Source organism: Falco rusticolus, chromosome 1 (genome assembly GCF_015220075.1).
Source record: "Falco rusticolus isolate bFalRus1 chromosome 1, bFalRus1.pri, whole genome shotgun sequence".
Lineage (NCBI taxonomy): Eukaryota > Metazoa > Chordata > Aves > Falconiformes > Falconidae > Falco > Falco rusticolus.
The window spans coordinates 82,816,453-82,839,828 of NC_051187.1; the positions used below are offsets into that span (position 1 = coordinate 82,816,453).

A 23,376-nucleotide genomic window follows, 5' to 3' on the forward strand; every position below is an offset into this window, starting at 1 on the left:
TGACATACATTGTATGGTGGCTGTTACAAGAGCCTAATACCTACAATGAAACAAGTAAATTGGTAGATTCAAATATTGCCTGTTTTATACAACTTCTTATCACAAATTTCAGTTTGTAGGTCTGGTCTATATATTAAATATCTAAATATGAGAAGCAAACATACCTGTTTTTCCTTTCAGTGACTGCTAACGAGCACTTCTTCAGACTACATGCAGTTGCTGATGTATTAGACTCATTTTCTATTATTAATGTTTGTTTGTTTTGCTGGCTGAAAATTCTACAAATTACTAGGTTCATCTTGTTGCCAGGGTTCACAGAAGAGGCCTTAAAGTTATCAAGGAAATTGGGCTACCTGATTTCCACAGTGCAAAGGACAGCGATGTCCTCATCGTGGCACACAAAGGAATTTTTTGTGCCTTAGGAGCTCCTACGTGGATATGTTTGTTTGAATGTAGCAGTAGGGGAGTGGTTGGTGAAATTTCTGAAGCAAATTGGTGGGAGAAGCTTTAAAAATGCATTTAATGTGTGTGGGACTGGCTTCTTTGAAAAAAATGAAGGATGAGACCAGAATGTGGCAGAGCCTACGCCACCGTCTGATGGGGACTTTTGGTGCTGAGACATCTCTGGTGATGGGAGGAACCAGAGAAAGCATAAGCCGAATACCACCCGTTTCCAGTAAACTGGATGACTGGGCAGCTTCTTGGCCTTGGGTGCTTTCTTCACTTTTGGTCTTCTTCCTCCCACATCCTCTGCTGCAAAAGTCTTGGGAGTAAAAGATGAGTATGCATTCTTGCCAGGCAACTGCAGAACACCATCAGCTACCTCATTACCATAGTCTCGGTTTAACTACTTGATTCCCTTTTGATCTTAGCTACAGTCTTCCATTAGAGGACGCAAATCTTGCACGAAAGGAATGAGGGATCTGGGGTGGTGGAAGACATTTGCTTGTAGACAGAGCTACATAACCTAGGTCAACGGCAACTACAGCTGCTCTAAAGCCTGCCATCCTCCCAAGGAACCTCTTCTGCATGTTATTTATTATTTTTGCCCCCTGCAATTTCTGTCACACAGGATCCCAGCCCCCAAGGCAGCCCAACAAGATGGTGGCCGACGCTGCGCTTCCGCCTGACCCCGCCCGTCCCTGGGCGCCGCGAGCCGCCGGCGCGCAGGCGCAGACCCCGCCCCCCGCAGGTGTCAGGCCCTTCCCCAGCTGCACATGCGCACAGGGCTGGCCGCAGCGCCCCCGCAGGTGCACCTTGCCGCTGTGCGCCTGCGCAGAAGCACCCCACAGGTGCCCCCTCCCCCTGTGCTATATCTGAGTACGCCGCGAACCGCACGTATAAGAGGCCGATTCACGCCTCTTGTCTCCCACAGATCCTTCCGCCGTCTCCGAAGGCGGCCTTTATGGCGTTAAGGCTTAGCTCGCTTGAGGCACAAAGATAAGCGTGAAGGCGCGCTACAGCCCGAAACATCTGGTTTTCTCTTTGGCCCCACCTTTGGGCTCTTCGCGGACGTGGGCGTGCTGGCGGACTCCTTCACTCGAAGCTTTGCGGAAGGATACCCTTTTTTTTTTTTTTTTAATCCGCCATCTGCTGAGCAACGGTTTCGAGGCGTGGCCAGGCGCGCGGGCACCGCCCTCTAGGCCAATCGCAGCGAGAGGGTTGTCGCAAGCCCCGCCCCTTTGGCGCCGGAGAGCCAATAGGCGTGAGGTACGGAGCGACGGGGCGGGGCGGAGCGGAGCCGGGCGCGCGGGTGAGGGGGTGTGTGCGTGAGCGCGGGGCCGAGTAGCGCCGCTCGCCGCAGCGGCTGTTGCTGGGGGTGGAGGGGAAGCGCTGCGTTCGCGGAGCCCCTTGCCCGGTCGCCGTGTGACCGCGGGGTGTGCCGGGTGGCGGCCGGCGGCTGGGGCCGGGGGGAAGCAGGTGAGGGTAGGGGCCAAGACTCGAGGGCTTGCCTGGGTGGGCAGAAGGGGGTATTTGTGAGGCGGACAGGCGTCCGGAAGGAGCTTGGCCCGGCCGCATTCTTCCCTGCTTTCCCCTCAGCTGCCGCTCCTCGCTTCGGCTCCTCGCAGGGAGGGAACAAAGAGGCGGAGGGGGGCAGGCTGAGGAGGCAGGGTGGCGGCCGGCCGGGGTGGAAATGGCTGGGAGCTGCACTGCAGCAGCTTCTGGTATTTCCTTCCACCCGCCCCCGCTGAGGCAATGATTAACAGGACCGTGGGCAAGGAGGCGTCCTGTGGGTGACTGAGGGCTCGGCTTGAGCCGCTTGAAAAGAAGCGGGGGAGGGAGCGGGGGGGACGGGGAGAGGAAGAAGGAAGCGACACCGCTCCCGCCCGCCCTGGCCCCTGCCGCTCCCCGTGAGGAACAGCGGACGAGGGGCGAGCCCGCCGGCCCGCCTCGCAGCGCGGCCTGCCACCTGACCGCCGCCTTGTTCTGTTGGGTTTTTTTCTTTCTTTCTTTCCTTTTTTTTTTTTTTTTTTCCCTTCTTCCTATCTCTCTCCTCCCCTCCGTTTCCTCCTTGGAGGCCTCCCGATGAGTTAAAATGGTGCTGAGGCTCGAGGGGAGCTGGTCGCTGCTCGTGGGGAAGAGGTTCCTCAGCCTGTCGGAGGAAGACGACAGGTCGTGGGACACCAGCCGCATCTCAGAATGGCCCTGGAAGTCAGGCAGGATCCGAGCGGTTTCACACACGGACATATCCAAACAAGACCTGAAGGTAACTGGGACCTTTGAAAGAGACCTTCTAAAATGAGAGTGGTTACCCTGTGACCTGGAAACTTCATGTGTGTGCGTGCGTGTGGCCATGTGTATACACATAATGTATATACACGCTGTTGTTGCGGGAGAGACATAATCTTGGTCAACTTGCCTCCTTAACATGCTTGAAAACATGTGCGTCTCTGGCAAAAGCACCCAGTGTGCTTGTACCAGTGCCGGAAATTACCTCAAACTAATTATAAATATGTTTTCTTCCACCAGCGTTTTGAAAACTTGAGGTGGCTTCTCTTGCACCTGCTGTGCCAAGGTTTTATTTCTGTGTATTTCCTAAATATAATACGAGATCTTGCCACTTGTGAACAATTCCGCCACCTCCAGCCAAGAGCTGAAAGGGAAACATTCTTAGGTTGTTGGGACTGGTGACTTTTCTTTCTTGCTCTTTGGAGTAGCTGGCTATAAACAAGCACTTCTACCATCTTGAAAGATGTACCAAATTAATGTATGGCGTTGGAGGTTTCTCATACTCTGCTTAGACTGTGACCACTTGGTAATAAGGATTATTATAATAACGGGGATTTTTAAACACACAATCAATCATTGCAACCTTAGTGTAATTTGTTAACCATGTATTTTGGGTCCAGCGACTTTCACAGTTGACCAGGTCTGGGCTATTACTATAGTATACAAAGTACTTGCTAAGGACAAATCTGTTGTAGTAATGGCGTGTTGTTACATGGTGGTCTTATTTGTTTCTGTAAGGGAGTTTGAGGGTAAGCTGTTGTATGAGAGCAAGAACAGTATAATCTTTCAATTAAAACTGTTCCCTTGCCTTTTTTCTTTAATGGGAAGAACTTTGTGTTCTCTGTTTAACTGAAGAAGCACTTGTTCCTTTGTCAAACAAAAAGAAATCGTAGGTGTTTCTAACTCTTCTTTTTGAAAGTGTAAACTTTGTTATGAAGAGTCCCGAGTTGTTGGAGGCCGAGCTTCTTGTTGTGTATCTATGGCAGGGGTGGAGCTTTCTCCATCTTTGGCCGGCGGGGCCGTGCCTTACTTGCAGTGAGGAGGAGGAGTTGCTGCTGCAGAAAGTTCTTAAGGACCTTCTCTGGGACTTAAAAGGAAAAAGAGCAGGTGCTGTTAGTGGCTTTACTGTGAACATTGTAACTGGTTACGGTTTTTCCAGAAATGATAGACTTAATGCATTCTACAGTAAAAGTGTTGCTAAAGTTGTGAAGTAGACAGTCAAGGCGTAGCGAACTTTTGTACCAAACACACGTCACCTTTCCTCTCTCGCAGCTCTATGTTAAAGTAATGTCTGGTTAGGCCCAAAATAGTAATGGATTGCGGGGTGGGGACAGAAATCTCTAAAGGAGTAGAAACGTTTAGTCTTTCAGATTTTGCTTTTTTGTGTACCCTCAGGAACAAGCTACAGAATAGAAGTGCTGTCAACTGCTTTTGATAGTATTTTCTCAACTCTATTTTCCTGTTTGTGAGGTGTTGATGCTATAGACAAAACAAGCCATTCTGGTACTTGTGTTATTTGCTTATCTCTTTCATTGTTTCCTTGAACTTCCAAAAGACTAAATTAATTTCTGCACCCATTAGTTCTAAGAGTCTTGTCTGTGGTAATGCTGTTTTCTGTGCGTGCTTTTACTTGCCTTTCCCCTCAGAGGGAAGCTAAACATAAGGGAATATTTCTAAGAGTCACTCAGCTTAGATTTCTCTGCTGCCAGTTAAACGTATTTAGACCAGATGGTTATGTTTTATGGAATGAGGGAGTGATTTTTCTGAAAGTAATGTTCTCTACCAAGACATTCCAATTCTTATATTCAAGCAAAGTTATATTTGTGATCTCTCTCAATCCTTTGCTGATCTCCACATGTTGCCAGTGAAAGCAGGGTAATGCCATCCCAAAGAAATTGGTCAAGCCACCATATTTTTGCTGTGACATAACTGCTCTTTTGTATAGATACTTCAGAGATTTGTGAAGATAAATACCAATTAAAAGCAGGCAGCAAATGACCTTCTTCACATTATATAATTTGATCACTTGGCTTAATGTCATTTGTGCTTTTGATGAATTAACTAAAATTATTATTTGGGACTGTTACTTTTAAACAAGCTGTTTTTCCAGAAATATTTTATTCAAGTACTTTAGTTAGGAGTTTGTGGAAAATGCATGTGCCACTGTGTTTGCAGTTCTTCAGAGTTTTAAGGGGTGCATGTTTTCTCCCAGATTGTAACCACTGGTGGTAAAGTTAACACATGTAACGATCCTTGAGCAGCAGAGGACTCATTGAGATGGGAGGGTTGTAGAGTTAAATAGCAATATTAATGTTTTATATGAGAGTAATGATGACAAACCAGTTAACGTTGACTATGACTTATAAAATTTATTTATGTCATAATTTAGTGATTGCTTGATTGTGTGACAGAAAGGCAATAATCATGTTTGTGTTATAAGTACTTTTAATGATTTTTTTTTTCCTTTTAGGAAAGTGGTGTGTGTTTATCCTTTTCCATTTTGCACATATCTTAATTTTATGGTTAGTCACTCCTTCGCTTTGTTTCCCTTCTTTAGATTTGCATAGAATTTGATGATGAGTCATGGGAAAAAAGAAGGTGGATAGAAGTCTACAGCCATAAAATGAAAGTATTCCTGGTGGAGCAAAAGCTGGTACTGGCTGAAAGAAAATCTCAAGCCAGTTCTATGTCTTCTGTCCAGTGGCCTGCAATGGCAAGTATATGCTTGACCTAACTAACTTGGGTTCTGCAGTTCCACCTTCTAGGGACAGTGCTTTTACGAATGTGAATTTCTCAAGTATAGCTTCACTTGTGTGCAATCTGAAGGGAGACTAAATCTCTTTGTACAGCTAGAGCTAGGCAGAGCTTGTAAGCATTTGAAGTTGATATGTTGTGCCCGGAGATACAAATGTGTTTTTATGACTTTATTTCCTTCCCAGACCACTGTTCTGTACAATGTTAATTCAGTCTCCCTCTAGTCTCGTGTTTCTGCCTTCTTTCACGAAATTGCAGTTAAGAATAGAGAGAAAAAGGGTAAATAATAGGTTTCTAAGGATAGCCTGTATTTTTGTCTTAAACTCTTGTTTTACTCTTTGCCTCGAGTACTGTTAATTCTTCAGTTATTCTGGATCTGAGACAAAAATAATTTGAATGACTTTTATGTGATGGCTGCCTGGCACAGATGACTGGTCAAATTTGGATTTTGTGCATATGAAAACCTGATCTGCATCGTAGAAGCTGGAGAGAACTAAGTTTTCTGTAACTGTCATGCATGGCTGGCTAGGCAAATTAGCCAGTAGAGGTTAACAGGGAACATTTCTTAATGTATTCAGCCAGTATAGTTTTACTTGACTGCTTTTAATGTTGCTGCTCAAAAGTAGTTGTGAAATAAATGAAGGTGTAAACTTGCTGAATATTAATTATGCTAAAGGTGTAGTCTGTTTTAATACTCTTTGCTAGGTGTAAAGTATGCAGTGTAATTCTTATTGCTGCAGTTTAGCTGAGCTTTCTTAAGCAAAGCTAACCTAAGTAGATGTTTATTGAAGTAGGCCAAATAGGATGGAAGAGGAAGAAGAAAGATGAATCCTTAGTTTTATTTCTTGACCTGTGCATTGACATCAGTAGTTCTACTAGTAGATTTTGTGGATACAATGTTCTGAAAACCTAGCTGTTGTCCCTTTCCAAGTATCTGAACAGTTCTTACTGGATATTTGTCTTCCAATTTTTGCATAAGGTTTTCCTCATGATATGTTTGACTTGTCAGTTCATGCAGTATACATGTTTCAAAGCTCATTTAGCAGAGGAATGGTGTAGGATAAAGTAAAGCACGATACTGGAGCTTGCCTTGGCAAAAAAGACTTTTTTCCCTTTACCACCACACAAGGCAGGAAAGAAGGGGTCAGAAAAGAGGTGTGTGGGTTAATTATTTAAATCTTCATCACAACTTCCTGATTCAAGTATACAGGAGAGTGTTTGTGATAAATGGAATAGCTTTGCAGAACTCTTGTAATGCCCAGTTGCTCCTGGAGACACTCTTGTTTCTCTTAAGGGTGATACTGCCCCTTTGCCAATGCTGTCCTAACTGAAGTGAAAACAACAAAGGGGAAGAAGGTCTTTGTTCGTTTGATCAGTCCTTTGGAAATGCAAATACACACCCTATCTGAATGACTTCTTTTCTTTTAAATGGAGCACAAATGTACCTTTCACATAGGGAGGAGTTATTCTTGCCAGTCATTATGCCTACCACTCAGAACTGTTATTGCAAGACTAGACAGTATTTAACCTTGACCATGTTGGGAAGAGTTCAGAAGCTTTTAAAGGAAATTTTTGTTTCTTGTCTGTTGTTGAATCCTTTGGCATGCTTGAACACAATTTCGTCACTGTATTACAGCAGTGTAACAACTATGAGGCTATCCAAATTGTCACATCTGCCTAAGCTAAGGCTTCAGTATATTGTCCATGTTGCATGAGCTTTGAAACTTCATTGTAAGCCATGCAGCACACCTTCATTGGTCTGCTCGTTATTCCCCCAGTCTACCATAAGGATGGTTTTTCATTACCGTATCCACAATTAGAACTCTTAGTATTAGTAAATTCTTGATGGTGAGATGAATGATTAATGATTGTTAATGACAGCCACCTGAACTGAATTCCTAAATCTTTCTGATAAATGAAATTAGTTTTAAGTACAGTCCAGTAACTCCTTTATTAAGCATGTATTAGAAGTGTTATTAGAAAGTCACTTTGTTTCAAGAGTTGCCACATTTAGAAGTGGTATCTTAAGAGGTAATTTAAAAAAATAATTAAATTTAAAGTAACTTTAAATGCAAATGAAGACTCATGAGATCTTCTTACTCTCTTTCTAAGAAAATGTTTATCACTTTTCTAGACTTACAAATCCTTAGTGGACAAAGCTGGTTTGGGATCAATGGTTTCAGTGCGCTATCTTGGTGAAGAGAAATGTGTTTTTCTTTCTAAAGACCTTTTGACACCCATTCAGGTAACTTTGTGTGGCACTATAAAGATGGAAGATAATTATTTTTTTCTTAATATTTAAGCTATGTCAAGTTAATATCTTTTAAATGCAACTTCAGATGGGTAAAAACTTGGGAGTAGGTGTTTATGACCATAACTCATAAATATCAGTTCTGAATGTAATATGTCTGTTGATTAAAAAAAAAACTTCTGAGGCTGATGCAGGATATGGTCACTTAAGAGAGGGGGTGAGGGAGTGTGCTAGGACAGTAGTTATTCAGCTGGGGTGACAGAAATTGCATCATGCTGATGGCGGGGATAATCTGGAATAGTTTCCTTTGTTCTCATGAACACGACTCGTTACTATGAAAGGAGTTGCAGGGAAGTCTGGAATAGATCTTACTATTTAATATAAACACATCACTTCTAATCCTAAACAAGTAAGGAATTGGACAGGATGTAAATGAGATGGTTGAAGTGCAGTCTCTATTGAGCACCAGGAGGAAAGTTTGTTAGTGAAAATTAGGTAGAGATGGGTTGAAACAACTGCCCCACCTGACTGACTGGTCAGGTATTTTGAAGAATAGTGTCTGCCAATGATAAAATATTTTACCTTTCCAGGAAACTACTCTCAAGACCTATAAACAGTCTAAATGAAACTAGTAATAGATGCCCCATGTTGAGACTGTTGGTAGTGCTGTCATTAGTATTCCACTTTGACATGTTAACAGTCAGCAAATAGCTCCTCTTGAGAAACTAATAGAAGAATCACTTAAAATTAGAGTTGTAGATTGTAGTCTTGCCCGTGTTGGCTCAGCAACAGAGTAGAGATTTCTTTATGTAGAAACCTTATCTCAATACTGCAATGGAGAAGATTGCTTCTCTGGTATTGTGAATAACAGTTTCTTGACTACTAGCTCTTCAGCCTTCTGCTTACAAATACCAGAGCAGTGCTTGGGGCAAACAGACACCCCACCCCACCCTCCAAAACAAAAAACCAACCCAACCCCCTTTTTATTAGCACTTGGAACCATTGGTAAAAGCTTGCTTTAAACTTTCATTTCAGAATAATTCTAAATGTTGTCAAGCAGCTTGTTTTAGATAGGGTTTTTTTTCTCTATTACTAAAATATAAATACATTATACTGAATAATTATGAATAATTTAGATGTAGCTGACTTTTCATTCATATGAACATTTTATAATGTCATCTTGAGATGGACCAGATCCCATCATTATCATAAGTAGAAACATAAAACTTAAAATACTGGCATTTACATTTGCTCAGGACTACTAAATTACTGCTTCTGAGAACTTAAAATCCTAAATTAACATTGTAAATTAAGAAAAGCTCACTTGAGTCTGGCTTGCAGATGGTCAATCTAGATTAGTGGTAAGGAAACGATGTCTGCCTCAAATACAATATCCTAGGAGCTGAAGGAACACTGAGTAATGAGAAACTTGTTGGACTTCTATGAGTTGCTGCTATCTCATTTCTAAATATTATGTGGTTCTGTTAATCAAAAGCATTACCCTTAATACTGACTTTTTTTTTTCCCCCTAAATAGGATGTGGACAGTTCCAGGCTTCCTCTTAAGGATGATCAAAATGTTAATGAAGAAATTCAGGCTTTGGTTAAGAAACATCTAGATGAAACACGCTTAGTACAAGGTACAAGCATACTCTGTAGTGGAAAACTCTGACCATAAATACTTCAGTCAAAAGGGAAATCCTTGCAGTGATGGTGTAAATTACAGTAATCTCTTTTATCCCTAAAAGCTTTTTAAAGTACTGTTTCCACTTTCCTTTGCAGCAGTGAACGTAAAATGTGAAGGATTATAGAGTTTTGAATATTTCCTTTGTAGGAGTGAGTACATAATTTAGGTGCATATAGATGACCAGGTGCTTGTGAAAGAGATCAAATTTGTAGCAACTGTCACAGAAACTACTTGGAGTTTTTTATTGCTTCAAGTACCTCTTTTTTTTTTTTCTCCAGTCTGCTGTTTAATAAAACTTCAAAGTTTTATATAGGTACTACTTTTTTATTCATGTTAAAATTGTTATTTTTAGATTTGCCAGCTTCAAATTCTTAATTATGTTGTTTGTATGAGCATATTTCTAGTCATGTGCTTGCTTATGCATGAAGATCTTACCTTTATGGAAAGGTAAATATTGCAACTTGGTTGTCATTTCCAGTACTGTAAAGAGAGGAAAAATTCACATTTAATCATTGAATCTTCATTTCTGTGTCTACTTACCTGTCTTACTGTCTGAAATCTGGAGGTCACTCTAGCCTCTGCTGTGTGTCTTAATGTGCAGAAAAATTCATTGAACTATTGCAGGAAGGAGGTGGCTGTAATATGGTTTTATCATTCTTTCCCACCCCTTGCCCCTCAGCTGTGTGGAAATTGTCTCAGTTTCCACTCTCAAATCTCAGAATCTGTTTGTTGTGCTTACTTGCATCTTGCATACAGTCCTGTCAGGAAATTTGTCTTGGTAACTGTGATGATCTTCATGCTCTCTTTCTTTTTTTAGGTGGAAAAAATATCATTGGTTCAAAAATTAGAATTTATAGCCTGGATCCATCTACTCAGTGGTTCACGGCAGTTGTTGTCAATGGTAATCCAGCTACAAGAACTCTAGAAGTCAACTGTCAGGAGGTAAGAACCAGTTGCTGTGGGTTTACAGACTGAGATGGGGAATGGGTGAGAACTTGTCTTTATATACCCACCAACACCATTTTTAATTCGGTCCTTACTGTAATAAGTTTAAAAAAAATGGGGATCAGCATAGTGCAGAATAATCTTGTTACCTCACAGTGTTTCTGTATGGTGCTGGTAGAATTATAGAGTAACCAATGGCTGCCTTTGCAAAATGAGGGAAACCTGGAATTTTTGTTTGAAGAGCAAGGCAACTGTATGATCCTGGTTTCTTTGCTTTCTGTACTGTGTAGACAGTGCTCTGAAGCACCAGTTTATATGTGTGTTTTCATGCAGAGACACTGTCACAACAATATATTGTTAAATTCAGCTTGGTATTCAAAAAACTTAGAATTTAAGCATCTAAGCTCAGTCTGTACCAACGCACCTAAGAGAAATACAGTCAAACATTAGCTTTCACTTCTCTAAATGGCTGCTTCTGTGTTGTTCCTTTCCAAGATTCCAGCTTTAAAAACTCTTGATCCAGAGTTAATTCACGTTGAAATCATATATGACAACAATGGAAAATGTGGTAAGACCTATTGTTGTTTCTCCTTTAAACACTAAGTAGCATATTTGTGATACACTAATCTTGATCACCTTCTCTTCCAGATAAATCTAAAAGAATTGCGGGGACGAAAAGGAAGTTACCTGAGAATAGTGGAAAAGTTGATAATAAACACACAAAATCTTCTCCTGAGGTAATGTCTTACTATGTTATATATGATTGTTACATAATGGTTATGTCATTTCTCCAAACAGTCTTAAATAAGAATTAGATAGGAATGGGGAATAATAAATATAATCCCTGGGAGGGTGTGGTGAGTTCTTTGAAACTTGTCTAGGCTTGGGTAAAACGTCTTGCCTTGTGATAATCAGAGAAGAAGTTACTGAGCTAATGTTGGTTGGGTTTTTTTTGGTGTGGTGGTGTGTTTGGGGTTTGTTTTTTTTACTGTGCTTTTTTGCCCACTCCTTTTGCTTAGGATTTAGCCTGTCTGGTCCTGTATTCTGTAGCGGGAGGAAACGCAAAGCAGTTCTCAAGTCTATAACCTTTGCTTTCCATTTTCTTTCTTTAACTGTTTTGTACTTAAACCTGAAAAAAAAAAACCCACCTCAGCTACAGTTGCACACTTTGGGGATTCACGCTGCACAAGCAGCAGTCTGGAAGAATGTTGTTCCAGTAGAAAAAAGGAATAGGACTACTTTTCTATTACTTGCATGTTTACATTTATTTCTTTTGTGAGTGACCTGCCAAGTGTCACTGAGACCTAAGAAAACTGTCTCAAAGGTCAGAAGATGATCTGGGTAACTTAAGTATAGAAATGCAAATGAAAAAATAATGGTTTGGCTGAAGACCAGTACTTCAAACTTGCCTTATAATTTTGCCCCAGTGTTTCAGAACAAAAACTGCATTTTAGAAAGGAGTAGCCTTCTGGAAGCTTTAGACTGGTGGTGGGGGGAGGGTTCAGTTTTGTTTCAGGTTTTTGGCTTCATTTCTTGGCTTCTGTGCAGGCAGTCCTGTGCCAAGTCAACTGTGTAGATCTAGCTAGTGACTAGATACTGCTATTAGAAATCTTTAAGGGCTTCACAAAGACACAACATGAGGTAGCAAGTACGGGGTATGATTCCTCAATGAAGAGTCATCTGCCTTGTATTTACTGCTGAGGAAGAGCATGCAGCAAATCAGTAATGAAGTAGCTAGTGCATTGCAGTCATACTCTACTGATGTTTCTATAACTTGTGCTTGAGCACCTTTAGCATCTTTTGGGTGCTCATTTTGACATTCTTTAGCTTTCTGCATACTCAGTCACTGAGCAGTCTGCTTGATACCAACCAGCTTTGCATGTATTTCACATTCCAAATGTCCTGCAGAAGAGTTATAATGATCTGTTTTTTCACCATAGCTTTTCCTTAAAGTAGTGAAGTTATTTACTTCTAATTTTCTAGTCTGCTTTCCTTCAAAGGACTGGATCCTTTACCGCTTTTGTACTCTTTGGGAAATGTGTTGCAACTATTTTTTCAAAATGGTTACAAGTGAGTGTACTTTCTAATGAGGAAAACAGAAGCTCTGTTTCTGGTTTTGATGGATGTGAATATAGGGGAATGATAAGCTGAAGCCATTTTTTTTTTTAACTTAGTATCTGATAGTACTTTGATTTCTAATATGGAGTTAATTAATTCCAGTGTGGTTTTGAGAGCTTGTCTTGATGCCTGACAGCTGTGTTACACCAAAGCAGAAAGGAAATATTTTGGACTTGATGGTAATAGGTCTGTAGTGTAACTTCCAGCAGTAAGTTGAGCATGTGGGAGTGGAATATGGATGTTAGAGCAGAGGAAGGAGCTCCATGGAAAACTACTGTTTCTAAAGATACTTGCTAATTTGGTAGGCCAGTGTATTCCGAAAAGAATTGTAGATTTATGATCAGCACAGAATTTCTTTACTTAACACTTTCTAGAATCCTAGTATAGAAATTTTCTCACCACAAGGAAGTTCACATCTAGATTTTTGGTAATGTTGTCAGACTAACTTCACGGTTTTAATTTTTTCTACAGTTTTCAGATGAGGTCTGAAAACTATTTCTGAATTCTGATTACTGCAATTATTTTAGAAAGATTATTGCTTTGGCAGGTTATGAAGGGCAGAGCTTTCTGTCTTCCTTTCTACTTTCGTAATACACCTTCCTTCCCTCAAAAAAGTTTGTTAACTGGGGTGAAAATGAATTAATGTGAATGGTGTTTCATGAAACCTATAAAGTTTAAAAGAACAGTAAAGCCTTTCCATCTTATGGACTGAGTGGGGACTGGGTTTCAAGCTTTATTAAATGTGGTGGGAAGGGCATTAGTGTATTTTTCTTTTTAAGCTGAACTCTGCGAAGCAGTATTTCTGTTATCCTGAATTTTCCTAACCATTAAAACCTCCCTTACAGGTTTCTCCCAGTCAGGGACATGTGCAGTCAGTACCAACTGTGTTGGGTGAAGCATTGCTAGGATGTACTCCTGCTAATAAAGACCAAAGGCACCAAGGCCTACCCCTGCCAGCTAACTCGCCACCCAATCTTGGTGCAGAAACTCCTCAGGGGTAAGGAATCTGTTTATACTCGTGCAGACTTTTTTTGCTCCCAAAATAACTCCAATTCTTAGCAAAACAAACTTGGAGGTCTTTTTAAAGAACTCAAGTAATTAGTCTTCTGTAATATTGGCTTAGAAAAGTGTTAGGCTCGGTTGCCCTGAATACATAATTTACTTACGCCATATTCTTTTCTACCTTTAGGTAGTTGCCCTTCAGTGTTACAAGCAAATGTTACTGCTTCATCGTACCCATCTGTAAACTGATGTGGTGCCTACTTTTTGTCAGACACATTCCTCCCCGGCCCCAAGAAAAATGGAACACGTTCAGGCAGGTGTCCTGTACACTAGCTTCTTTTGAAGATCAAGTACAGGTTCTCAATTATATTTGTTGAACACCAGTGCCTTCAAACTCCTTTGTTACCCCCAACTCTGTCACAAAAATGAACGTAATGGCAGAAACAGCATGACAGGAAAACTCAAATTTTGTGTATTAGCTTTAAAAAGCGTTATACTTTTTTCCACTTAGTTTTGTGTATATATCTCACAAGATAAATGTGGAAAAGATGATTATTTTATTTGAGCTTTTTGCGTGGAACACTTCTATTGTCTCCAATCTAGACTTCTAGTGCCAGCCAGAATTTCCTTGAGCATTAGAATCTTCTCACAGAGACATGCAAGTGAAATGCTTTTGTTTATACAGCTGTTGCATGGAGACAATGTAAGTACCTGTTTGAGAGAAGGTAGTGGAGTGGCTGCAGTACCTAAATTTGTGTGTGCCTACATGTGTGTACAGCTTTATCATTTTGTTCAGTTCCTTGGGTTTTGATATTTTCAAAACCCCAAAAAACCTAAATAAAAGAACCAAGCTCAAAACCACAAACCTATTTAACCTCCCACAAAATTAAAAATCTTGCAATGTCACAATTCAAAGTACACAACTTAGTTTCTTCTTTCAAGGTTTAAATGTGACTAATTGAGCCGCTGACATCCTGATTCATTTGACACCTTTTTCTTTGTCTAATTATTGTATGTCGTGTGTTTCAGCACGTGTAGACGAAGCTTACCAGAAAGTCATCCTTCTTGTCTTAATACTGGAATTAAACCATTGAAGGAAGATCTGATGGCCTTTCCTAAAGTGGGGTTTATATCTAAAGAACAAACGCAAAATCTTGATGATCAAAATGGTAAATACACCTCTTTGGCAACCTCAAGATCTTCATCTTTGACTGATTCAACTAATGAAAAAAGAACCAACCTGAAAAATTCCAATGAACCTCTTCTGAAGCCCACAACAAACTTTTCAAAAGAATGCATTTCTGTAAAACAGTTGCAGCATCTTAACTCTTCCATAGCAATACCCAGAGTCAGTAGCACTGTTGAACTGCAGCGGACTTTAGATTGTAGACCCTCAACCTCAGATGCTCATCTTCTCTCTTTTACTGAGTCTGGAGTTAAATCACAGAGCAATTACAATAGCCAAAACAGCCACAAAGGAAACAAGATTGATGAACTTATGGACATGGAATTTTTTATTAGAAGAAATTCAAATGAGATCCTTTATGACAGAAATGAAAATGAAAGCTTTTGGACTGGAAGTGCCAAGGTCCAGGACAATAGTAAGTATTTTTGAAGCTTCCTGTCATTTGGAAGTCCTTGTAGTTTCTGTGGAATTACATAGAAATAGGTCCTTTGTAACATACGCAAAATTAGTAATTTACTTTGTGTGAGAGATTCTGGAACTTGAGTAATTTGTAGGTTCTTTTGCAATAAACTTGAGGAAGAACGTCCCTTCCTGATAAAGGAAAAGTACCAATAATAATTTCTAGAAATAAATTGTTAGGAAATGTATGCCAGAACAGAATGGCAAAATAGGTTACAAACCCAGGGCTCTGTTTGGAATACAAATTCTGATGGTATGATGAGACTGCTTTTTTTGGTCTGAACTTTTGTAAGTGGGGTGAGAGATGGTGGTAGTTCTCAATAAAGCTTTGTCTAAGAGGGTCTTTCATTTAGTAACTATACTGAAACCAACCCAAACAAACAACACAACCCCCCAAAACAACTACAAAAAACCACAGCCACCACCCACCCAAAAAAACCCTGAACCAAAACCAAACCACCCAACCCCCAAAAAATCCACCTTTTTTTCTATGCTTTTTGTGGCCCAGTTCCACTTGACATGCTCTTTGAGCCTTCCACATGGGACAGAAGGGGAAGGGCTGGACTCCTGATACTACATATTGTGCTGTGCATCAGGTGCTAATCATTCAGGGTTCTGGGAATCTGCCTACACACCCACCTCTTTCTTTTCAATCTCATGTTGCTTCGTCTTGGATTACTATCTGCTATTCCATAATTAACATAGATAGAGAGTCAGCCAAGCAGTCACTGTTGGGCCCTGCTAGGCCTCACCCGCAATGTGGGAGGAAGAGAGGTGTTTGGAATCTGTTATGCTAAGATGCTGAAAACCATTGCATCACTAGGGTGAAAACATGACTGAGAAATGGCCAGTTTGTACTTTTGTCTTTATTACTTGGGACATCTGGGCACTTCATACCATGGTCTATTCAGTGCTCAGATACTCCAGCCCTGATAGCTGAAGAACTTTCATTAAAAGCAGGTGCTCTTTCAGAATATGCCCATGTGGAGGAGCAAAAGGAGCTGTTAAACTTGAGCCCACAGATTATGACTCCAATGGAACTATAGCTTGAGAAAGTTGCTACTGACCTGAAAACAGGTTTCTGCCACCTGCATATGTTTTAGTGTAACTTTGTTTCAATGTAATGTGAAACTTTTCCTATAAGTTGACATGAATCTTTCAGTAAAATATATTTGCTTGCACCTTTATGTGAGAAACTTAGGTTTGTCTAATCTATGCTACTCTTCCCTGCAGTAATTGTTCGCAAGTCAATTTTAGCAGATGCTTCTAAAGTGAAGAAGCTTCAGCAAAGTGGAGAAGCATTTGTACAGGATGGTTCCTGCAATAATATCGCGCCTCACTTGCATAAATGCAGGGAATGCCGTTTGGACAGTTATCGGAAGAACAAAGAGCAAAGAGACTCCACTGTCTTTTGTCGATTCTTTCACTTTAGAAGGTAGGAAAAATTCTGACTCTGTATAGACCTTGATGTTGTTTAAACATGCCCTGCGTCAGAGTTGGACATCTGACCATTTTTCCTTCTCTAAAAGGGGGGCTGTTGAGTACTTGCAGTTAGTTGTAACATGGACTTCACCTTCCAGGATAGATGAAAAAAACCAGTTATTTGATCAAAATAACTCATTTAGGTTTCTGGTTCGGAACTGCTAGATGTTAGTGTGTAGCTTTTAAACTTTAAGGCTAATATACCTAACTAATGAGAGGTTGCCTGTGTGTTTTTTAGCCCTTAAAATTTTTATAACTGTGTAATTTGAATAGAAAATATTTTGGCAGGACTTTGAGCTCTTTATTTTGCTATTCTGGGCTGAGTGCCAACGGGATAATGTGAGTTTAGTTTGAGTGCTACAGCTCAGTAGTATTGGAGATACTAGTGAGAGGGTAGATTCTGTGCATGTCTCCCAAAGTTTAGCAGTTGGACACATGGAATGTTAGACATACATCCACAGCTGCAGAAGAGTTGCAGCAAGTGGCTGGAGCTTTCAGCTGGAGTCATGGAACAGTGATGGGCAAAATAATAAACTATGTTGCTCAGTTCTTTGTTCCATTTTACACTTGATAGTTTGTGCTGCTACTTTAAGCTTGCCATAGAACTGTTTAATGAGTATGCTTATTAGGTTTCAGGAGGGCAGATGGGGAGGGTCAGCAAGACAACTTTAAGGAAAACCCAGTGACTGCCAAGTGGTGGTTGATTTTCCAGACCTAATCTGCAGCTTCAGATCCTTTACACACCCCCAGAGCCTGATTCTTGAGCTGAACAGTCAAAGTCTTTTGATGTTTTATCTTTGTAGCTCTTAAGACACTATGAGGGACCCTTTCAAAAAGGGTGTTAAACTGTTACTTGAAGCCTGTCTGTAAGGCCAGGGTGGATGTTGTCAAACTGCAGTGTCTGGTTGTTTTTTAACGTGCCCTTTCCTTTGTTTTCAAGCTGTGTAAATTTTTTCCATGAACTGTTTGATCTCATGTCCAGATGTTGTTGCATGCTTCTCTTTATTTCTCCCCACACCCATTTAAGCTTTGAGGTATGGACTGTGTTTTATGGGAAGAAGGTAATGTTTGTGATGTTAGAAGGGAAAAGCAAAAATACTAGTTATCACAAGGGAAGTGGAAAGCTTGTTTATTTTCGGTTTCCTTTTGATTTTCAGAGGAATTACTTTCTTTTGAGTTTCTAGATAGAATAAAAAGGAAGCTATAGGCCCGAAGACCTTTTGAAGAGAGAAAACTGAGAGTGGAAAGGTTGCAAAGATCACGAAAAAAATACTCTTCCACTCTTTCATTTGTTTCTTGAAGTTTATTCTTTCACTGCAACACTGTCCCCCTTGCACTCTTTCTAGCTGAAAGGTTTTTTTTTAAAAAAGTGTTCCTAATGTGTTATTTAACGTCAGATTAGAGATTTTACTATAATAAATCTGGGGATAATCTGATGTTAATTGAAATGTTCAAAAACACGTAAGACCAGAGTAACAACAGGCTATGCTAATTCATCTTCTCAGGGTAAAAATCCAGACTTGTACTTTGACTTGCAGTTCAAAGCAGTTGAATCCTTCTGTTTAGAACTTGAAGCTAACGAAACCATCCCTTTTTACTGAATATGAAATCTGCAAAGTCTGAAGATGGCATTTGTCTGGTGATACTGCTTGCCAGCATGTGTTTTCTTGCCACACTCTAACACTATAGTGAGCGCATGTTGTCATCGGAAGTCAACTTCCTCTACAGCATTTAGTAAAAAGGTTCCTGATAACATGAGCGGAACTCTTGATGGTTTTTATTTAATAAACTATTAACAATACTGATACCGGGTTTTCTGCCTGCTCAGAATCACTCAAGAATGTAACTTACACAAGTTCTGTTCAGGTTTGGTTTTTTCGGCAACTACTTCCAAATTAATTGTTACTGAAATACCTTCTGTATTTAAGGTGTTATAACTTCTCTTGTGAGTTGTACTTACTAAGTTCTTACTGTTACCTCCTCTAGATGTGATCCTTAATGCCAGTGCATTTTTTTAAATTGTTAACCTGATTTGATTTTGTGTGAACAAAAAAAAATCTTTAGGAACTTACTACAAAAAAACCTGATGTTTTGAGTTTTTTGTTTGCTTTTTTAACTAACAATACATTAAGCTTAACACTAATGACCAATATGTTTACCCATGTCTGTTGTAATCATTAAGGGTTACACTCATTGACATACAGTACACATGTTTACAATTTGGGCATTGATTCATTGGAATGAACGTGAACTGATAAAACATTTGAGATAATGGGGTTTTCTTCTTTTCCCCCCCTCTTTCCACAGGTTGCAGTTTAATAAGCATGGAATACTGCGTGAGGAAGGTTTCTTAACTCCAAATAAGTATGACCCTGAGGCTATTAGCTTGTGGCTACCTTTATCAAAAAATGTTGTGGGTTTAGATCTTGACACAGCAAAGTATATCCTAGCCAACATTGGAGACCACTTCTGTCAGCTAGTGATATCTGAAAAGGAAGTTATGTCTACGATTGAACCACACAGTAAGATCATTTTGTATTAAAATAATCTGTATGTTAATAGCTTTATGTGAAACTTTAAGCTCCTAACCTGTGTATGAATATATTGCGTTCATTTAGAAATGTCATATAAGACTCCATTGTTTCCCTGTCTTCTCAGAGAGGTAATGGTTAAGATCCAGTGTAAACTAGTGTCAACAATTCTTTGCTCACAGGCAGGGGGCAAGGGAAGAGTAATGCTACCCTTCTTTGTCAAAAGAATTCTAAATTTATCAAGTTATTTTTCCTGTTGCAGAGAGTGTAATTCTGTTATGAAAAAAAATGTGTGGAAAAAACCCACCAAACAAAAAAACCCAACCCACACCAAGAAACCAACCAAAACCCCCTGTTCTTAGCATTTAAATGAAAAAGCTGTCATTTTGACCACACAGGTTCTGTTAGGTTGCTTTGGTCCTGTTTTGTTGTTCTTGTGTAATGGACCTAATGCTGCCTGTTAGGTCAGTGAAGAAATCTTTTTCCTTCAACTTGGAAGTTTCCAGTAGGACTGTTTCCAGCAATACATACAGCCCTACTGGGAACAGACCAGAGAGGTGGTGGTGGTGGAGTCTGCACTGATGAAGCTGTACTGTCAGTTACAAGGAAAACTTTGCATCCTTGAACACAGGTTTTTGGCTATATCGGAACCTTTCTGTAGCAAACGGGAGCAGACAAATGGGGAAGATTGTGATCTTGCATAATTGCTTCTCAGAGTAGAATGACTCTTAAAACCATGTTTGTTTTTTGGATTCTAAGTATGTGACTGAGATGCCGGACAGTTTAGAAGACAATCTACCCAAGGCCTTCTGCATTTGGGTAGTATTGATGTTATGTAAAGATCATTTTGGTTTACTAGTCATTCCAAGGTTTTGAATAGAAGGAAAAAAAATAAGTAGGCTTGAACGTCCCTCAGAAGGGGAAGGAAGACTTGAGATACTTCAGAAATGCTTGCTGTGGGGTCTTAGCCTGGGCTGCTTGGGCTCTGCAAGCTCTGCTCTTCACTTGAACTGGAGCATGCTTAGGCTTGTGGAGCCAGTGAGAGGTACAGACTGGAATACTGAAATGCTTTCAGGAGGATGAAGTTTTGGGTGAAATTCATGAAACAAAAGGGAAGTGTGGTGTTTATTAATAGCAGAGGGTCCATCTGTTAACATACCTACCAGAAACATCCTCTGCTTAAAAAAAAACCAAGACACATGTGAATTCTGAAGTTGGTTTGAAAGGAACAAAATGTCATTGATTCTTCTTTGATTGTTTACTGCCCCAGCTGGTGAGAGTAAGGGAACTTAATTTCATTAAAATGGAAGATATTTTTATTGTCCTCAGTAGGAAAGAAGTAATTTACAGTCTAGATATTTGTTCTTTGAATGGTTCTGTGTAAGAGTGCTCACTCAGTTGGCATGGGAAAAAGGTAGATTCTTCTGCCACCACAATTTGAAGTTATGGTAAACTTTCTGCGGCAGAGTTCACATCAAATTATACCTTTTCATAAAAATTCTGCCTCTGGTAAACTGAACTTTTCCAACATGTCAAAGTATTTTGGGCTGATGCTACTTGCCAGGGGATCATTTATGTTTCCCTATTTTTGTACTCCACAGTATGTCTTAAGGATTAGCCCTCCTTTCTTTTTACCAGTGAGTTATTGGACTGGTAGGTAGAACCACATGGCAAGTGTGGAGAAAATAATTTGGGAGAACTTCCTTAAAGAGAGTTCATTAAGGGATTAGTAGAAGAGCATGAGTGAAATCATCCCTGTGTAGTAAAAGATTGACTAGTATAGAAAGAACAGTTTCTTAGATCACATTACTTCTTGGCCACCAAGTACCAAAAGGAGACCTAGAGAAGGAGGAGGCAGGTTCTACTACAAACTACAGAAAGGAAACAAAAGAATAGGAAAAGTAGAATAGAACATAATTCAGAAAACCAAAATATGAAGTGACATGCAAAAGATAACCAAAAACCCCTTTATCCTGTTTGGGGGAAATCGGAGGATTGGCCTAGAAAATGGTAAATATAGTGCATGTTTTTAAAAGGCAGAGAAGAATGGAGCTGGTGATATTTAGACCTCTGTCTTCTAGAAGAATTTTGAAGCAAATAGACAATTTTTGCCTCCTACTTAAGAACAAATTGTGCCAAGTTATTCTAGTTTTTCTCCATACATAGTTCATGGCCATTATACAGAATAAAAAGCAACAGATGTCTTGGATCCTGGTGTGGGTTTTTTAGCATACGTTAGGACATGGTCTCTCATAACTCTCTTTTAAAAGTAAGAAGTGTTGTGGGCAGAGAAGTTTTGGAGAAGTTATAAGCGTGGAAGCAGGTAGGAGGAGGCAGATGTGTGCTTTTTGTCTAATCTAGTTTTCTAGCTGTGACATAGTGAAATGAAGATCAGATAGAAATAATCTGCACATAATACAGCTCTGGAAGGGCTTGTAATTTTTTTGGAAATTACTGTCAACACTTGGGATATTCTGCTCAAAAGCAAGAGGTGACTTGGGGTGAGGAAAGGTGGAATATAACAGGTGCATAAGGAACCTGAACAGCAGTAATCAGTTCTTCAGACAAGAACAGCTCACCATTCTGAGGTCTGATATGCACCTATAAATGTATAGAGAACCTACTAAAAGGAAGAAAACTACTTGCCCACTACGCTATTAAATAAAGAACAAGGACAAGCTAGTTGTGGCAAGCTAGGCATTAAGTGTAGCTTGCTAGTAGCACCCTATTTTTCTTTTTTCTACAGTAGCTGTGGAATTTCCATATAGGAGAATGTTGGCAGTGTGCATGTTAACTTGGGCAAATACATGTTAGAAGAGATGTAGTTGGCGCTGCACAGGAAACGGCAAAATGGTCTTGATTGCTTAGACTCTGTTCTGGACCTACTTTTCTGAATCCGTAAGAGCAAAGGCTTTGTTTTGGAGTTCCTATACAAAAACATGTCCGAGTCTTGTATTAGTGAATTACTTTAATGTAGATATATTTAACATTCAAATACTTTGTTTTCTTTAAACTAACTTTGACTGATCTGTCAATTACTGCAGGACAGGTAGCCTGGAAGCGGGCAGTTCGTGGAGTGCGAGAAATGTGTGATGTCTGTGACACCACAATCTTCAACCTTCATTGGGTCTGCTCTAAGTGTGGCTTTGGCGTGTGTGTGGATTGTTACAGGATGAAGAAAAAAAGCTTACATGAAGGTGAGAATGCACATTGCTGCTTTAAACGAAGGAGTGGAGAAAGAAAAGAAAACCTGTGTTTTGAACTTGGAAGTCAATAACAACCTGAAACAACAAGACGATAAGCCTTCCCAACAAAAAGAACATGTTGTAGGCCCATAGTTTCATATATCAATAACAGCAAAATATGTAACTTTCCAGAGGAGGATGAAAGATGCACTAATAAAACAATTAAATTGTTTTGTTTTACAGATGATGACTCGGATACTTTCTCCTGGTTTAAATGTGTGAAGGGGCAGGTACATGAACCAGAGAATCTAATGCCTACGCAAATAATTCCTGGAAAAGGTATTTCATATACTTGATGGATATGAAAAATTCTGTAGGCTTTTGCTGTCTTTTCTAACTTGTTGATACTGTACTGAGTGAGGGGGTGGGTTTTCTTAGTAATAAAGTTAGTAAAAGCTTAGTGTTTATTGCCCAAGGACTGGAAACAGCCTGTGTACTTAGTAATATTTTATCTTTGACCTTTACAAAGACTTAGCTAAACTTTTTGTTTAATGATGAACTGTGTTCGTGTACTATTGTTTACCTCCATAGGCTACACAGTTTCTTAAAAAGTCTTACTGAATGCTGGATGCCCTGACTACATGTGAGCTCACTAATGACTCTTTTCCTTCAGCTCTCTATGATGTTGGTGATATTGTTCACTCCGTAAGAACAAAATGGGGAATAAAAGCAAATTGTCCTTGTGCAAATAAGCAGTTCAAGGCGCTATCAAAGCCAACTCTAAAGGAGGATTCAAAACAGGTATTGCTACTGCCTCGTGCTATGTCTGTGTAGTATAGGTTTGCCTCAGTCTCCTACTTGACATATGTGGAGCCCACGGTAATTGATTTTGTAGGCATGCTAATCCTGACCGCTACTGATAACCCCACCATGTAGGTTTTACTTCAAAATTTATATTCAGTATTTGTCTTTCTGGTTTGTTTTTTTGAGTTTTGGGGAAAATGTCATTGTGTCCCTTTGACATGCTGATGCCTCAGTAAGTGACCT

General features: G+C 40.0%; 1 protein-coding gene across 2 annotated transcripts in view; it reads left to right on the plus strand.

Moving 5' to 3' along the window:
- The first annotated feature begins 1,693 nt into the window (after positions 1 to 1,693).
- KDM3A (lysine demethylase 3A) overlaps positions 1,694 to 23,376 on the plus strand; it is a 31,693-nt gene continuing 10,010 nt past the window's right edge. Inside the window, exons 1-15 of one of the 2 annotated variants that reach the window (XM_037387285.1) lie at positions 1,694 to 1,710; positions 2,519 to 2,707; positions 5,288 to 5,443; positions 7,619 to 7,729; positions 9,272 to 9,374; positions 10,239 to 10,363; positions 10,862 to 10,934; positions 11,015 to 11,103; positions 13,330 to 13,481; positions 14,516 to 15,087; positions 16,365 to 16,566; positions 18,921 to 19,135; positions 22,189 to 22,341; positions 22,573 to 22,668; positions 23,003 to 23,130. In XM_037387285.1, the coding sequence (XP_037243182.1) occupies positions 2,537 to 2,707; positions 5,288 to 5,443; positions 7,619 to 7,729; positions 9,272 to 9,374; positions 10,239 to 10,363; positions 10,862 to 10,934; positions 11,015 to 11,103; positions 13,330 to 13,481; positions 14,516 to 15,087; positions 16,365 to 16,566; positions 18,921 to 19,135; positions 22,189 to 22,341; positions 22,573 to 22,668; positions 23,003 to 23,130 (2,346 nt within the window). In that variant the 5' untranslated portion in view covers positions 1,694 to 1,710; positions 2,519 to 2,536. Of the gene's footprint in view, positions 1,711 to 1,773; positions 1,921 to 2,518; positions 2,708 to 5,287; positions 5,444 to 7,618; positions 7,730 to 9,271; positions 9,375 to 10,238; positions 10,364 to 10,861; positions 10,935 to 11,014; positions 11,104 to 13,329; positions 13,482 to 14,515; positions 15,088 to 16,364; positions 16,567 to 18,920; positions 19,136 to 22,188; positions 22,342 to 22,572; positions 22,669 to 23,002; positions 23,131 to 23,376 lie in introns of those variants that run through there. The other variant, XM_037387277.1, reaches the window with a different exon arrangement.